Source organism: Gossypium hirsutum, chromosome A07 (genome assembly GCF_007990345.1).
Source record: "Gossypium hirsutum isolate 1008001.06 chromosome A07, Gossypium_hirsutum_v2.1, whole genome shotgun sequence".
Classification (NCBI taxonomy): Eukaryota; Viridiplantae; Streptophyta; class Magnoliopsida; order Malvales; family Malvaceae; genus Gossypium; species Gossypium hirsutum.
Window position 1 is genome coordinate 84,257,606 of NC_053430.1, and position 18,227 is coordinate 84,275,832.

The following is an 18,227-nucleotide window of genomic DNA, read 5'->3' on the forward strand; positions in this document are numbered from 1 at the left end:
ACCCAACCTTTTTTAAGTTGCCTTTGTTTGCTCTTGATTTATACCAATTTTTTTTTTGTTGACAAATATTTGATCTAACCTAACCTTTTTTTGTATTGTCTTTGTCTGCTCATGAACTATTATTATTGAATGAAAATAATTTAAATAATTAACAACTTTGCCAATAAAACATTGACTAAATTACAGATTTGAGTCTCATGTTATATAAATTTTATATTCTCCATATTAAAAATATAATTTAAAAAATTAGTTATAGTATAAAAGTATAGGGTTAAATTATATTAACTTAAAATATAAGATTAAATTCTAAATTTGATCATGATAGATTAAAAATGAAATTTGACCATTCTTTAAACCAACTCCAAAATTTAAAACCCTAATGCCACGTTTGGTTGGGGGGCTATTTCCTTCCCTACTTGTTCTCGGATGAATAGTAATGCTTTTGTTTGGTTCACCGTTTCTTCATTCTACCGAATTACTTAAAGTATTTCTATTCCCTCAAATGCATAATAGGATTCAGTGCTGAAAGCTTTGAATTACTATTCCGACCATCGCCGAATAGAAATGAAGAAAATTCTTCCCAAAATCTCCTTCACACTTTCCCTGCAAATGCATTCAAAGTTGCTTCTTTTATCACAACAATACACTTTTTTGGTTAACAGATTTTTCTTTTCAAGTTTAATTTCGTTTGGTTTCTGTTCTTGTAATAATCAAATTTTGTTTTAGAAGGGTTTTTGGTAATGGGTTTTCTTTAAATTTTCTAAAAAATAAGCTACAACTCAACTCCCAAATCTTTGTCTTTTGGGGGAGATGATATTTCGTTTTCTCTTATGGGAAACCTACGGACTAGAATCGAATTGCAGAGAGTCAATCGTAATCACCATATCGATTTCTATCTCTTAATTCTTGTTTTATTTTTTGGATTTTGCCGCTGGAGACGGAAAAAAATAAATTAATTAATGGAGGAGATAACTCAAAATTTGATGAATTTATATTGTTTGTAATACTTATGCATATTCCTTTTGCAATATTTGTCATTCTTTTTAATCAGAGTTTTATTCCCAAATTTCTTATTGATAATCACTTAGTTTTCATTATTGTATTTTACAGTATTTCAGATTTGTTTTAGGTTTGGAGATATGGTGCAACAGACGAAAATTTATTAAATATACGTTATAGTGTTTTGGAGTAGATACAAATTGATGTCCAGATACTAGAGGGTCAAATGGAAACAAAAGTTCTGCTAGCGAGCAGTGTAGATGGCTCCTTGAGGTATAAATGGAGTTGGAAATAGATTATCTGCATCCTCTTCCAAGTACAAGATGCCTCCGATTTCCTATTTTTGTACTATAAATTCCACTACTTTAGGTGGATCTACAATTTATTAACATGGGGCATTAGCTGTTGGCATTTCTTTGCGTTTATCACATTTATTGGTGTCAAAATACAATATGCTGAAGTGTGTCATCTGTTACTCTGTTTTGAGTAATGACCTCTAATTTGAAATGGCTGTGTTAGTTCTTCCGGTGCTCATGCATCAGGGTTGGGTGACCTAAACATGCCATACTTCTTGCAACTTGCTGTCAAGCGTGATAAAAATTAGGTCTCCTTTTCAATTTTGTTGCGACATTGGAACCTCTGCATATCTTGCTCATCTTTTCATTCTGCCAATAATCTGGTGTTCTTTTTGGCATTACCATCTAACATTACATATCCCTTCCTATTGTTGTATTGGAGCTTTTACATGCTGTAACGCATGGTGCATTCTCCTACTACTGCAACATACATGCAGATGCACTTGTTCTTTGTCACTTCCATTTTCCGTTCACTGTCTGTTACATTGTATTTCTAAGCATTTGTCTCGTTGATTTGTTATTTTCTATTGGCTACTATTGTGACATATGTTTAGCTTCTTTCGATGGCATTGCTAAGGAACTTATATATCATCCATTTTCTTTGAAACCTTCTATTAGTGTTGTGGTACATGAAAATTTTGGATACAGTTTAGCTATAGTTTTTGAAGTTTGGTTTTCTTGCAGTCTCTTGAAGGTTGGAAGTGAACGCCATTTTGACGATGGGATCACACGCATTCCAGATCATGTTTGGCCTTCCACCAAAGTGGATGTGGAGAGTGATGAAACACCTCCGTATGTCTCGAGGACTGCAGCTGCTACACTTCATATACCGTCAAGAATATCTTCTACAAGATTGTGTGAAAAGCAATCTTTTTCTACAAACAATGATTATTCCAAGTTTCAATGCTCACTGTATCCTTCAGTGATCACTTATCTTGACAAGTTCTTAAATATAATGAAGACATTAATTTCTGAAATCTTCATCTTCTCTGTGATTTGGATAGCCTATAGTTCTGTGGTTTATGGGGCATGGAATCTCAATTTGCCTAATGGATGTGCTATCTAATTCATGGTTTATATGATTTAATATGCTTAATTCTTCGCTCCTGCCATAAATTCCTTAGATTTTCTTATTTATTATGTTTACGTGCCAATTTGGCCTGACAAAATGTGTTTTGACTTGTGTTCCCGAAACAATATCCGCACCACTTTTGGCATCTTGGAGGGACTGAAGCATGGTGACCAAAGCTTTAGAAATGAGACATTTTGTTGTTGTAATGATCACCTTTGAGAAAAGTGCCTTGAGTTGGGATGTCCAATCTCCTAAGGTTCGGATGTGGATACTTAAATAGTCATCTCCAAGAGCTGAAGTGATGGAGAAGGGATGCCTGAGAATCAGAATCACTAATGTGTCATTAGTACTGTCATTAGATCATTGAAATCAGGGAATTACATGGTTATTGGTTACTATTTCTTTTCCATTTAACTGGGGAGACATCAGCACTGTTCGCAAAGATATATTGGCCACTATTATACTTAAATCCTTGAATCTTAGACATATGCAAGGAAAATACATTTCCAGGGTAGACAGCAACCTGAGTTATAAGCAGAACTGGATGCTATATGCATATGGTACCTGCGTGTCTGTATGAATGTGTATGTGATTTCTAACTTTTCATTCCAAGTTGAAAAGGGCTTGTACAATTGTGTAATTGGATGCTAATGAGATCATGTAACTTTTTGTTAATGAATGAGCATTATGTTTAGATATAAAATATAATTTTTAATCCACTTATTACATTTATCTTTTATTTTTAATTTAGAAGATAATTAAACTATATGTTTCGCTAATGATATTTTAACACATTAAAAATGCATTATGATTTAAAAAATAATAAAGTAGGTTATATATTATTTTTATAATATTACATGTTATGATTTTTATTAATTTATATTTTAATAATAATTATGTTAAGAATGTTATTAAATTGTATTTAATTAATAATTATGTTAAAATATGATTAAATTATTTGTTTTTATTAAATTATATTTAATAATAATCTTATTAAAATTTAATAACAATATTAATAATTATCTACTTACAAAAATTTTGCTAAGAGTATTTTAGTCATTTAAGTATTTTTTCTTATGTTATTACAACATTTATTTCATTCAATCAAATACAATAATGCTATTACAACTCTATTTTCCACACGACTGAATTACTGATTACAACTCTATTCTGTTATAGCCTTATTCAATTACCTCCAACCAAAAGTGGCTTAATTTTATTATAAACACTCAAACTTCACTTCTTGTAAGTAGCTTACGCCGTAAGGAAAATAATAATGGAAGTAGCGAGAACTGTAAAGGACGTTTCTCCCCATGAGTTCGTGAAGGCCTATGCCGCCCATCTCAAACGCTCCGGCAAGGTTTGCTTTTAGAAACTTTTAAAAGAAATGGAGGCTTGCTTGTAGATTTGAAAGTTTTTTAAACTATTTTTAGGGTTTTAGGCCTAGTTTGGAAAGTAGGGTAAAAAGTGAGGGAGAGACCAAGAGAAGCAACGACTGGTGAGAGAGATGGCAAGAGCGTTTTGGGGAACAAGAGTGATGGAGATAGTGAAGAAGCACGACTCTGTGATCTCGTTTGGAAGAGAATTAAGCTCACTTCCACCCGCAAAGCCAATGCCAAGAAGCGTCTCCATTGTGTTTGGCAGGTCCTTACACCCTTCTCTCTCTCTCTCTCTCTCTCTCTCTCTTTAATGCCAAAACCTTTCTTCTTCTTGGGTTTTTGCCTTGCTACTTGTTGCTTTATGCTCTCAATTGATTCACTTAGTTGTTGGGAAGCAATTAGAATTATAGGGAAAATATGAAGTGTGGAAGAAGGTTGTGAACAAGTTCAAGTTAACATTGATAGTTTATTACATTTAGAGCTTAGTTGCAGATTTCGTATCCACAATTAATTGCACAGTCAATCATACATGCTCAAGATAGCTTAGAGATTTTAACTTTATTTGGTATAATCTCTTGTTAGTTTAGATTTCGTCTTAGGATTATTTACTATTCATGAAAAATGTTTTCCTCTTTGCTTTGTATGTGTGTCCCTTTCCTGTAGCTCTTAGAAAACAGTTCTTCCATTTTATGGCCAGTGGCATGTGTCTATTGAAGTTCGATTGTGTTGTTTTTAAAGGGGTTTTAGTGGTAGGCTCGCATTATATTGTGTCTAATCAGTGAACTCGAGTTCGGTGGTTTAGAACTATGCATATGTTATCTGGATTCTAGGTTGGTGTTAGATTCGGGTATGTGCAACTTCAAATATTTTTCTATCTATTTGGAATATCATACTATCACATTTCAAAAATTAGGTTTAATATCATAAAAATTAAAATAGGATGAAATGATTAACTAAATAATATCATAAAAATTAAAATGGGATGAAATGATTAAGTAAATAATAATGATAATAATAAAATATTAAAATAATTAGAGTCTAAAATTGGGTGGTGAAAATTTGGATTAGGTAGTTTATTATTAAATGACTTAAAATGGATTTTAAAAATAAAACGGGGTTTGAAAATAATTGAGAAATATGTGTTTTAATTAAACTAAAGATTGAGTTTGAAAAACAAGAGAAAACTAGGAGTTTTTAAAATACAACTTTCCCTTAATTTTAAAAAAAAAATTGCTCATATTCTTCCTCTTTAAAAACCCCCAATGTTCCATTCCCTCCCATTTAGTTTCACATTAAATTTTTTTTCCAAATTTAAATATGATATTTTCTCTCAAATTAACTCATCCTTAGTGATTTCCTAGTTATTCAAACAGCTCAACATCTTCCAATTTTAAAGAAACATCATTAAGTCCTCGTCAAATTCGTCATTCTTCTTGTCATATTCAACTTCGAATTAGATCAACATGTTGTTTTCTTCAAATTGAGGTAATGTCTTGACTTATTATGATTAGATTAAGGCTATTGTTTTCCTATTTTTTTTCCTATTTTGGAATTTAATCGACTGTGTTGAAAGTTTTTAAGATTTTAAACTTTTTAATTAAATTTTGGTTCAACAATGTGAAATCTGAAATAATGAGTAAACCTACTATTTTTGATTGGAATCTAATCTATTTTAACTAAATAGAATGTATTTGAACTCAATTTGATAGATCGATAATGAATTTTAATGAATTTCGAATTTTCCCCTTTTGTGTGTTAATATAAGCTTGATTGTTCCGAAAACTTTAAATTCGTGAGATTAGGTAGATTTAAAGGTTTAAAAGTGAAATTAGATGATATTTAGGAATATTAGAATCGAAATTAAGGTTTAAAGATAAAGTTTGAGTGGTTAAACACCTATTTCGGTAAAACTAGTTAAATTTTCAGTATGAGAAAAGTGAGCTTAGAGTGGTGATTTTGCTACTTTTTTTTTGAGTTTAAGGCTGTTAATAATGATTTTATATTGTATTTAATGTGTATGCAAAGTTTTGGATTCATCAGGAGGTTTCACAAGAAATGCGAAAGGGAAAAATATGCTTGTTTGACATTATCGTGCAAGAGGTATTGAATAAGGTGAGTGATTGGAATTGCAATTCTTAGGCACGATTCCTAAGGTTGAATAGGAGTTTAGGTTGGTCTAATCACCTAATCTAAGCTTTGAGAGTAAGTATTCTTTCTTGATTGATGCACTATAAAATTCGATACTTGTTTATCGTGATATGTGAATCATGTGAAATATTAAGCATGTGTTGTGTGTAAATGACAATGATTGATAAGTGCTTGCTGGTTTTATGAGCACCTAAATAATTTAATATGATTATGGCTCTTTTGAGCAATTGTGATAGCATTTGAGAGTGCATTAAAAGTGTTGAGAAAGTGGTGTTCACAAGTGAAAGTTTGTATAAAATAGTGAGTGAATATGTGTATAAGTGGATATGTTAGCATTGTGATTATTTGGAACCATTGGATATCATTGGTATTTCATAGGATTGAGTAGTCACCATCTTTATTATGTGTTAAGACATTGTGACCCGAAGATAGCGTTGGATGGTGTTGCGCGGAAGCGTGTGAAAGAGTAAAATTATTGTACTAAAAAATCACACTAAGTTCAATTCCCAGGAAAGAGAGGTGGATCACGAGGATCACTTAAGTACCAAGTCTTTCCTAGCCAGAATATCCCTTTATCGTAATTTAATAGCACAATAAATCACTACAATCACATTCACAAAATATGAACAATAAATAGTAAAGAACACTAGAATTTTAACGAGGTTCGGCAAATCTTGCCTACGTCCTCGGGCACTACCAAATATATTTCACTCCAAAATACAAGTGAAACTTTACAAATAGGGAGAGAGAACAATGCCTTAAGTAGAGAATGAAAAATGTGGGATGATTAGAATGAGCAAAGGTTAGGCCTATTTATAGTTGAGGTTCAAGGGCCACCTTGCAAAGTCCCTATTCACTTAGGGACCAAAAATTGCTATTATTCCATGCCCAACACTAAATAAATATTTGGTGCCCATAACTTTGACCTTTTCAAGGGATGGGTAGGTATGGGAAATGTATGGGCAAGGTATGGGCAAGGGATGGGTATATTCTAATAATCTCCACCTTGAAGATTTGATTAGGATAATCTTATCTTCACACAATTCTTTCTGCCTTTGACAACAATACTTAATAGTGCCTTCTTTAACTGTTAAACTTGCAGGATATTGATCAAGTTCAAACAATGTTCGAACTTGGTTGCTGTTACCACCTTGGTCATCATATCTGCGGGATTATCTGCAGTCTTGATCTTCTGAAGACAAATTTTCCCTTCTTCAATAATTTCCCGCACAAAATGGAATCGTACGTCGATATGCTTTGTACGTGCATGATAGACTTGATTCTTTGCTAAATGAATAGCACTTTGACTATCACAATACACGTTAATATGCTCCTGAACCAACCCCAAGGTTTTAGCCATACATTGTAACCAAATAGCCTCCTTTACAGCCTTTGTTACAGCCATGTACTCGGCTTCTGTGGTTGACAAAGCAACTGTAGACTGTAATGTAGACTTCCAACTTATTGGTCCTCCAGCAAGTGTAAACACATAACCGGTGGTTGATCTTCGCTTGTCCAAATCACCGGCATAATCAGAATCAACGTACCCAATAACACCTTTACCAAGTGTATTATCCTGCTTGAACAGTAATCCAACATCCACGGTCTTCTAAATATACCGTAGAATCCATTTCACAGCTTGCCAATGTCCTTTTCCAGGATTATGCATATACCTGCTCACTATACTAACTGCCTGTGAAATGTCGGGTCTTGTACACACCATTGCATACATCAAGCTACCCACTGCATTAGAATACGAAACTTGCAACATGTATTCTCGTTCCGTATTCGTCGAAGGAGATAGTTGTGCAGAAAGCTTGAAATGAGAAGCCAACGGGGTACTTACAGGTTTTGTCTGCTCGTTCATGCCAAACTGCTGTAGTACCTTCTTCAAATACTACTTCTGAGACAAGCTAACTCTATCATGAGCTTTATCTCTCCATATTTCCATGCCGAGAATCTTTTTAGCTTCTCCTAGATCTTTCATCTCAAACTCGAGATTGAGTTGAGTCTTCAATCTTTCAATCTCAACTCTGCTCTTAGATGCTATTAGCATATCATCAACATGTAAGAGCAAGTATATGAAAGTTCCATCTTGTAGCTTCTGAAAATACATACAATGATCAAATTTGCTTCTTGTGTACCTCTACCCTTTCATGAACTGATCAAATCGCTTGTACCACTGCCTCGGAGATTGCTTCAATCCATAAAGCGACTTTGTCAGTTTGCAAACCCAATTTTCTTTTCCAGCAACCTTGAATCCATCTGGCTAAGTCATATAGATTTCCTCTTCTATATCACCGTGTAAAAACGCGGTCTTCACATCAAGCTGAACTAGTTCAAGATCATATTGCGCAACCAAGGCTAGCAAAATCCGAATAGACGGATGCTTCACAACTGGAGAAAACACTTCATTGTAGTCTATTCCTTCTTTCTGAGCGTAACCCTTTGCTACCAATCTAGCCTTGTATCGAATTTCAATTTTACTAGGAAATCCTTCCTTCTTTGTATATACCCATTTGCATCCAATTGCCTTCTTTCCCTTGGGCAGTGTCACCAATTCCCAAGTCCTATTTTTATGAAGAGACTGCATTTCTTCATTCATTGCTTGCTTCTACTTTACACCATCAGGGTTACTTATTACTTCTGTGTAAGTAGAAGGAACATCATCATCTACAATTGGAAGTGCGTAGGCCACTATATCATCAAAGCGAGCAGACTTACGAATCTCTCTTCTTGGCCTCCTATATGCAATTGAATCTTGTTGCTGTAGAGGTTCTTGGGTAGGAATCTCTTCATCATTTGTCCCTCCAATATTAGCTGGGTCATCATTAACCTTTTCAAGCTCCACTTGCTGCAAAGTACTACTGGTTTTGTCATCCTTTTGTGAATCCTTGTACTTCAACATGGTTGATTCATCAAAAGTCACATCTCTACTGAAAACAATCTTCCTTGTATCAGGACACCAAAGACGGTATCCTTTTACTACATCAGTTATACCCAAGAATAATGCTTTCTTTGCTCTTGGGTCTAACTTAGATTCTTTTACATGATAATATGCAGTGGAACCAAATACATGTAAAGAATCATAATCAGTAGCAGATTTACCAGTCCAAATCTCCATAGGAGTTTTTCCATTTATTGCAGCTGATGGAAAACGGTTAATTAGATGGTATGCATATGTAACTGTCTCAGCCCAAAATTCTTTGCCCAATCCAGCATTGGACAACATACATCGAACTTTCTCCAGTATAGTTTGATTTATGCGTTCTGCCACCCCATTCTGTTGTGGTGTATCCCGAACAGTGAAGTGTCGCACAATGCCCCCATCTTGGCATACTTGTAGAAATGGATCGTTTTTGCACTCAGTACCATTATCTGATCGAAGTCGTTTGACCTTTCGACTAGTCTGAGTCTTCACCATCTTCTTCCATTTCAGAAATGCATCTAAAACTTCACTTTTTATTTTCATTAGATACACCCATACTTTTCTTGAATAATCATAAAAAAAAGTAACAAAATAGTGTATACCTCCCAAAGAAGCCACTTTGGTAGGTTCCCACACATCACTGTGAACGTAGTCCAGAATTCCTTTCGTATTGCGAATTGCTGGACCAAATTTTACCCTCTTCTGCTTGCCCAAAACACAATGTTCACAGAATTCCATTTTGCAAGAATTTGCACCTTTCAACAAGCCTTGCTTCGCCAATGTCTGTAAAGCTTTTTCACCAGCATGTCCCAATCGCATATGCCATAATCTGGTAGCCCCTGAATCTACATCTTTTGTAGAAATTGTTGATGTTGATCCAATAACTGTACTTTCATTTAAAAAGTACAAGTTATTTCTTCTTGTGCCTTTCATCACTGTCAATTGCCCAGCTACTACCTTTAGTAATCCATCTCTCAAAGTGATTGTGAGCCCTTTAGATTCTAGGGCCCCTAATGAGATGAGATTTTTCTTCAAGCTAGGTACGTAGCGAACATCTGCCAAGACTTGGATTGAGCTGTCATGATTCTTCAATTGGACTGTACCCACTCCCATTGTCTTACAAGCACTATCATTGCCCATAAGAACAATTCCACCTTCTAGCTCTTTAAGACTAGAAAACCAGTCCTTATCAGGACACATATGGTAAGTACATCCTGAATCCAAAATCCACTCATCCGTTTGACATGCCATTGCCATGCCAACCAAACTAAAGTTTGACTCCTCATCATGCTCCGCTACATATGCATTAGAAATAGCCTTGCCCTTTTGTAGCTTAGGACAATTCTTTTTCCAATGCCCTTTTTCACGGCAAAAGGCACATTCATCTTTGGTGGGTCTCCCTTTGGACTTTCCCCTTCTACCAGATTTGCTGCTGTGTGAACGACCTCTTACTATTAAGACTTCTGCAGTTGTATCTCTGTGATCTTTTTTATCTTTCTTTCGAGTCTTAGATCTATACAACGCATTACAGACTGCATCAAATGTGATCGTGTCTTTCCCATGAAGCAATGTGGTGGTAAGATGATCATATTCATCAGGAAGGGAATTCAACAACAATAATGCCTTGTCTTCATCTTTAAATTTCTCATCCAAATTTAGCAAGTCTACTAAAATTTTATTGAATGAGTTCACATGGTCATTCATCGACATACCGGGTGCATACGTGAATCGATAAAGTTTTTTTTTCACATAAAGCCTATTTTTAAGACTTTTCGTTAGAAACTTTTCTTCCAGTGTATCCCATAACTTATTCGCTGATGTCTCCCTCATGACAGAGTACTTCAGCTCTTTGGCCAAACATAGGCGGATTGTACCACACGCCTGTCTATTGATCTTGGCCCACTCCTTGTCATCCATCTTGTCAGGTTTTTCTTCAAGGGCTATATCTAGCTCTTGCTGACATAAGATATCCAGGATCTCACATTGCCACATACTAAAATTATTGGTACCGTCAAATTTCTCTACTTCAAATTTTGCATTTGTCACAGTAGTCATTGTTGATGACGATGCTGCTGCCATTTTTCTCCTCAATCCCAACTACTGTATACGTGAACAGTACCGTATACGTGAATAGTACCGTATACGTGAATAGTACCGTTTACGTGAATAGCACCGTAAACGGTCGTATTCTCCAAGTACGAATCTGGCTCTGATACCAATTGTTGCGCGGAAGCGTGTGAAAGAGTAAAATTATTGTACTAAAAAATCACACTAAGTTCAATTCTCAAGAAAGAGAGGTGGATCACAAGGATCACTTAAGTACCAAGTCTTTCCTAGCCAGAATATCCCTTTATCGTAATTTAATAGCACAATAAATCACTACAATCACATTCACAAAATATGAACAATAAATAGTAAAGAACACCAGAATTTTAACGAGGTTCGGCAAATCTTGCCTACGTCCTCGGGCACTACCAAATATATTTCACTCCAAAATACAAGTGAAACTTTACAAATAGGGAGAGAGAACAATGCCTTAAGTAGAGAATGGCAAATGTGGGATGATTAGAATGAGCAAAGGTTAGGCCTATTTATAGTTGAGATTCAAGGGCCACCTTGCAAAGTCCCTATTCACTTAGGGACCAAAAATTGCTATTATTCCATGCCCAACACTAAATAAATATTTGGTGCCCATAACTTTGACCTTTCCAAGGGATGGGTAGGTATGGAAAATGTATGGGCAAGGTATGGGCAAGGGATGGGTATATTCTAATAGATGGATAAGAGAATATCGAGTATAGCTCCATTCACAGTAGATAGCATGGTGTGTTTGAATTTGTTTAAAATTGAAAATTTGTGCTTATTAGTAAAGATATTGATGTATCAATTAATACATTATGAATATAGATTTGCATTTTGTAAAACACAAGAATGTCATGGAATTAGGTTATATTTAATATATGTTTACTTTTATACACTCTCATATATTGAGATAAAAAAGTTCTGAAATTTTATAGAAAAGTTCAATCTATTATTTCTTGTGTCAATGATATTTTATTAAGTGTAGATGGTTTAATCTAATGTTTGTTGTTAATTTCACATAATGTAAGTAGATCCATCCTTATAAAAAAATGCATTATTTAATTAAAATACTTACAATTATGTGATATTATTCGAAAATGCATGCATGGCTTTCTTTTTCTTTTCCAAAAGCAAAAGGCAACCAATGGCTCTTTCTTATCGTCTATGGTTAAGTGATTTGGACTTGAACAAGGTTAAAGAGACAAACAAAAGCAAATTACATTTAGTCTTCCTGCATTGAAACAAACACCAATTTACACATTGCTAATACATCGAAACAAACCCTTAATAGAGATCCCGAAGACTAAAGCATGAAACTAGTTCAACAAACCTAATTTACTAATTATCAAAAAGAAAAGAGATTAAGGGATCTAGCCTTTTGGCTGCGTGAAGTCTCCAATTTTGATTTTCTAATTTCCTATGCTTTTTATGTTGTTGGTGGTGCTGGAAAAGGTGTCCACTGATGTGCTTGGATCAATAGTAGGATAACTCAGTCCAGTAGTATCTGAATCTAATAACCCTACTCTGCAAACATTTGAATCCAACTCCGAATCCACTTCTGATTCATCGTCGAATTCCACGTCGGGAGCAACTGGGAACACTATATCCGGGTATCTACATTCACTTGCGGGATCCATCTTCGACATCTCGGCATCAGCAGCCTTTTGCAACTCTATAGCAAACCCCAACCTTTCCATCACATCATTCATTGATGGCCTATCGGTTCCCACCTCTGCTATGCAACTTTCTGCAATTTCGACAAAAACCTTAAAGCACTCTGGAGCTATCTTTCCAATCAAATATGGATCAATAATCTTGTACAGTGTCCCATCTGCAATGCATTGTTTGGCCCAATGTGCCAGGCTCATTTGAGCTTCAGGCAATTTCGTATTCACAGCTTTTCTTGCACATAGGACTTCAAATAACACAACACCAAATGCATATACATCTGATTTTTCGGTTAATTTATGACCCCGAGCATACTCCGGGTCCATGTAGCCGCGGGTGCCCTTTATTCCAGTTATTATCACCTTGTCTTTGGGGTCTTCTTTCGACAACCCAAAATCCGAAACCTTGGCAATAAACTTATCATCTAGGAGAATGTTGCTTGTCTTCACATCACGGTGGTTAACAGTATGCCTCACTTCTGTATGAAGATAATTCAATCCAGTTGCAGCTCCCTTGCAAATCTCAAGCCTTTGCTTCCATGTGAGAGGATCATAGGCAAAGCTAGTACCGTAAAGATGATCCGAGAGAGTCCCATTACTCATAAAATCATACACCAGAATCATCTCTCGTTTCTCATTGCAGTATCCGATTAAGGACACCAAATGAACATGGCGGAGCTGAGACAACATCTCAATCTCTGTCAAGAACTCTCGAATACCTTGACTGGATTCTGGATTTAGGCGCTTGATTGCAACTATCATTTCACCTTCATCCATGAAACCTTTGCATACTTTCCCAAACCCACCTTTCCCAACAACTAAATCATCATGGAAATTGTTGGTAGCAGCTTTGACCTCATCCAGTGAAAAATGGCGGCATAGTTCATCTGGTAACAGTGAGGTCCTTGTGGATTTCCCTTCGTTTTGATTTACCCACCAGCAAAGCCAACTTGTTCCCTTTCTCTGCCGCCGAACAACCATGCAAACCAATAAAGAAATTATGGCTATCAAACCAGCCGCACATCCAATACAAGCAATTAGCAAGCTTCTCTTCTTGGATTTTGCACCTGCAGAATTGGACGAATCCGAAGGTGGTGGTGGAGCCACCCGTAGTTCAGGGTTGGTTCGCCCAAATTGCCATCAGAGTTGCTTAATTTGAACACTTCAATCCCATTTAAGATAACATCATAGTACTTAAGATGATGAATAGGATGCAAATCTATGGTGATGTACTCCTTTGATACATACATGACATAATCCTTAAAAATGGGAACTCTGGCATGCCCGGTCCACATAATCACATCAGCGTTTTCTTCAGCCGTCTGACTGTTTATAAAGACCTTAAACGTCCGGTCTCCCGGAGAGTTTATCAGATCTTGGGGTTCACAGAAATGAAGCCTCACCATATACTTGAATCCCGAACCCACGGGCAATCTCCATGATAAGTTATGCTTCTCGTTGTACGCAAGACTAGGCCCCATTGTCCGTGCAGTCCGATAAACCATCTCCGGTGCCGTATATCTCGGAATCATTGTGTAGTTGATTGGCACGGAGGTGTTGACAGTGACATAGCTATTTTTTGTCATGTAAAAAAAGTCATCGGACCAAAGCCTGAAAAGGCCAGTATCATCGATGGGCGAAAGGGATTGGCCCCCAACATTCAACCGATTCGCCATCTCAAGTGCGGTGACATTCTCAACAGGGAATGGATAACTCTGACCGACGAAAGGGACATACCGTGAGTCAGGCGGTGTGTAGTAAAGATTGGTAGGCATCGACACGATCTCGATTCCATTGATGAAAGCGTAAGTATAGTTTGAAGCACTACGAGATGGAGTGAAAACAAGGTCCAACACCTCATTATCTTCCACGTTCAAACAGAATTCTCTGGGAAACGAATTTCTCCCCTTTGAATCTGCAACAAGGGAAGCACTGAAATTTTTTAGCAAAGTGAAAGAACCAGCTTTGACAGAGAAAAAGGCCTTGGATCTGTCGTATTCTTTATAGGACGCTGGATGGAAGTAGAGACGAACGAATTTCTGGCCTGGAGTAACAGGGAAGTGTACTTGAATTTGGAACGGGAAACTCGGGCCGTCATATAAGGCACGGTTTCGGAACCGTCTTGAGTATCAGCTTCGTAGGCTTGCGATTTGTTGTGGGATGATTCGAAAGGTCCAAATTTTGAGTTCTTGTCTGCTGCCCAAGATCTGCCATCATTAGCTAATAAGTCGGTTGTAGCTCCACAATTCAGGGTGATATTATCCGTTGGAACGTATGCAGGCTGCTCTGATGCAACAAAAATGGCTGACTGAAGGATGGTTATGAGAATTATTACCGAGTACTTCTCCATGGAAACAAGTGAAAACTGACTATGAGTATATTTGTCTATGTAAATATATGTTGATGGAATGGGAACATGTTTTATCACTATATTTGCAAATTCTTACAGCTTTTTCTTTACAGGTTACGAGTCTTCTTTTTTTTTTTTTTCTTTTTTTAATTTTTATATATATTGCTTCAAATTAAAGCTTGATGATTGGAAAGTTATATAGAAAAGGTAGTCGCGAAGCTCGTTTGAATTAAAGATATTTTCACAAATAAGATTTGACCGAAGGTCAACCACTTAACTAATTGATTTAAAATAGGACAACTTACTATTTGGTATCTGTACTTTTATAAAATATATAATGTGATATATGTATTTTGAAAATGTTTAACTTGGTACCAACTATTATTATGTGTTATTATGATATTAGTATTAACAACCTTAATGAATCGTTAAATTAACCAATGAAAATTCGACATGCAGACTTTTTTTTTTCAAATTATCAAGTCTACATGAATAATAGAATGTTATGTGAAAAATCAAATAAAAAATTAAATTAAATTAAAAAATAAATAAGCATGTGATTAATAAAAAAAAAGAAGTGAATACTAAACTTACATGAAAGTACTTCTACTATTTATGTATAATAAAAATATTATTTAAACATAAATTAAAAATACTATTTCAAATGAAAAAACCCTTTGAAGAAGATGACCATATACTTAAATGGAGAAGATGAAGTTTTACTTATGTAAATTTAGTATTTACTTCTTTTTTATTAATCATATATTTAGATTTGTTTTTGAATTTAATTTATTACTTTTTAATTATTCACATAATGTTATATTATTCATGTGGACTTAATGATTTGGAGGAAAAATTTTACATGTCAAATTTTTTTGATGGTTTAGCAATTCACTAACGATGTTAACATCAAGTACCATAATAAAACACATATTGATAGTTCATGTACCACATTGGACATTTTATGAAAGTACACGTATCATAATAAAATATATATTAATAGTTCAAATACTACATTAGATATTTTCAAAGTACAAGTACTACATTGAACATTTATGAAAGTACATGTACTAAATGTGATATTATCTTGATCAAAATTAAATGTACGGTTCAAAAGTTAAAATCAACTTAAATTTAAAAGAATTATCAAACTTTTTAAAAATTTTATCTAAATTGCAATGAGGCCTTGGTGTGGTTGGTCAAGGTGGAGGTTTTTAGTATTTGAGAAAGTCCAAGTCTTATTATGTGTAATTATGATGTGTGGGTATTTAGTCACATTATGTGTGTATGCCATGTATGAGTTTTGGCTGATTCTTTTCACTTCTTTGCCCATGGTGTTTTATACCATTTTGATTCTAAGAGTTATAATTACTCGAATTATTATTTATATTTATATTATTGTTGTGAATATATTATATTTGTACTTTAAACTTTCAAAAACTATTATGTACTTAAACGAAGCCAGCAACTTGATCTATTAAATGATGCATTTGATCATTTTAACTAGGTTTAATTTATTAACAAGCCTTCAAATTATACCATTTATTTTGGTTAAGTAATTAATTTTTTCTTTATCGAACTAGATACTTAGATTACAATTTTATTGTAATGATTCGATTTTAGACGGTGTCAAAAAAATGTAGTTTCAGAATTTAATTCCTAAACTGAGTCAATAAAAATATAAATAGAAGGATTTACAATGTTAGTAAAAAATATATTAAATAACAGTTCAAAAATTAACTCGAAAAAATTGTTAATTAAGTTTTAAGGACTAACTTGTAAAAGTCTCGTCGTTATAAAATTTTAATTTTGAAAATACTTGATGGCCTAATTGGCAATTAACCAAAGGATTTAATGATTATTTAACCATTAAATTTTTATGAGAAAGTGGATCAGCGCAATCATTTCCATCCATTTTTAAGCATTTTAATTAATGATTATTATCAAATGTTAGATAATTAAGTAAGCTTAATTATCTTTAATTGCGAGTAAAAAAACCAAACAAGTGGGAAAGAGAATAAGATCTTATTCTTTAGAATTGTGTTGTCCATGCCTAGAGAAGAAGAAGAAAAACCTTTCAAGCTTTTTAACAAAAATTGATTTAAATTAGCTAAGATAAGAGAAGTTTTCCTAGATGATTTTTATAGAATTTTAATCATCTAAGCCTATTAAGTCATGCCCAAGCATTTGATTATTCAACCTACAAGTTTAGTTGCCATTAGTTAATAATGATGAAATTAGACTTGAAATTGATAGAAATTTAGTTGTTGAACTTAGATTTTACTAATACTGTATAAGAATATAGTGGAATTAGCTTAGAATTCAAGGTTTAGTTAACTTTGACATTAGGGACTAAATTGAATAAATTGAAAGTTGTTAAGAAATTATGCTATAGATTAGAAGTATAAAGTCCCTAATGAAAGACTATGAAATTAGATTATGATTCTATATTAAATATTGAAAAATATGAACATTTCAGATACAAAGGCTAAAATAAATAAAATGAATAAAATGTAAAATATGTTTGATTATATATTTTTGTGTGTTTGGGTGAAAACTAATATCATTTTCATAATTGAATTATCGAATGTAGCTAAAGACACCATCAATCTGTCTCGAGATAAATGAAAGACGAAATTTGTAGATGTAACACCCCTAACCCGTAACCGTCGCCAGAATAGGGTTATAGAGCATTACCGGATTTTACATTTCAAAACAAACAAAAATTTTTAAACATTTTAATTCATAGCAAAGCCAATTAATAGCATGCATATCGTCCCTTATATGAGCCCTCGAGGCCCTAAAAACACATTAGAAACAAGTTGGGACTAAATCGAAAACATATAAAATTTTTCAAAAAAGGATGAAAATTTTCAAAATTGACCCCACGGCCGTGTGACTCACACGGCTGAGACACACGCCCATGTCTCAGGCCATGTGAGCATTCAAAATGGGGACACCGGTCGTGTCCCAACCCGTGTAACTCTCTGAATTGGGTCACACGGCCAATCTACATGCCCGTATGTCTGGCCATGTACCCTTCGAAATGGCCTCACACACTCGTGTGCCAGGCCGTGTAACTACTTGACTTGCAACCCTTTGAAAGCTATAGGGGACACATGGTTGTGTTACCTTGCCGTGTGTCACACACGGCTGACGCACACGCTTGTGTCTCTGGCCGTGTGGACTAAAAGTAGGCTATCTCCAAGCCAATTGTCTCACCCAAACATGCACATGCCTATAAC

At 34.7% G+C, this 18,227-nt stretch overlaps 1 protein-coding gene and 1 pseudogene across 2 annotated transcripts; one reads left to right on the forward strand and one right to left on the reverse strand.

Moving 5' to 3' along the window:
- The first annotated feature begins 318 nt into the window (after window positions 1-318).
- Window positions 319-3,098, forward strand: LOC107955694 (uncharacterized). 2 transcript variants are annotated; one of them, XM_041116942.1, is made up of 3 exons: window positions 375-620; window positions 1,130-1,272; window positions 2,040-3,098. In XM_041116942.1, the coding sequence occupies exons 2-3, from the start codon at window positions 1,226-1,228 to the stop codon at window positions 2,419-2,421; spliced, it is 429 nt and encodes a 142-aa protein (XP_040972876.1). In that variant the 5' UTR covers window positions 375-620; window positions 1,130-1,225; the 3' UTR covers window positions 2,422-3,098. The 2 variants fall into 2 exon arrangements, 1 of the variants encoding a protein (XP_040972876.1); XR_005930043.1 differs by having other exon boundaries at window positions 319-1,315.
- Window positions 3,099-12,173: 9,075 nt separating this feature from the next.
- Window positions 12,174-15,108, reverse strand: LOC107955696 (receptor-like protein kinase FERONIA; annotated as a pseudogene).
- Window positions 15,109-18,227: the final 3,119 nt, after the last annotated feature.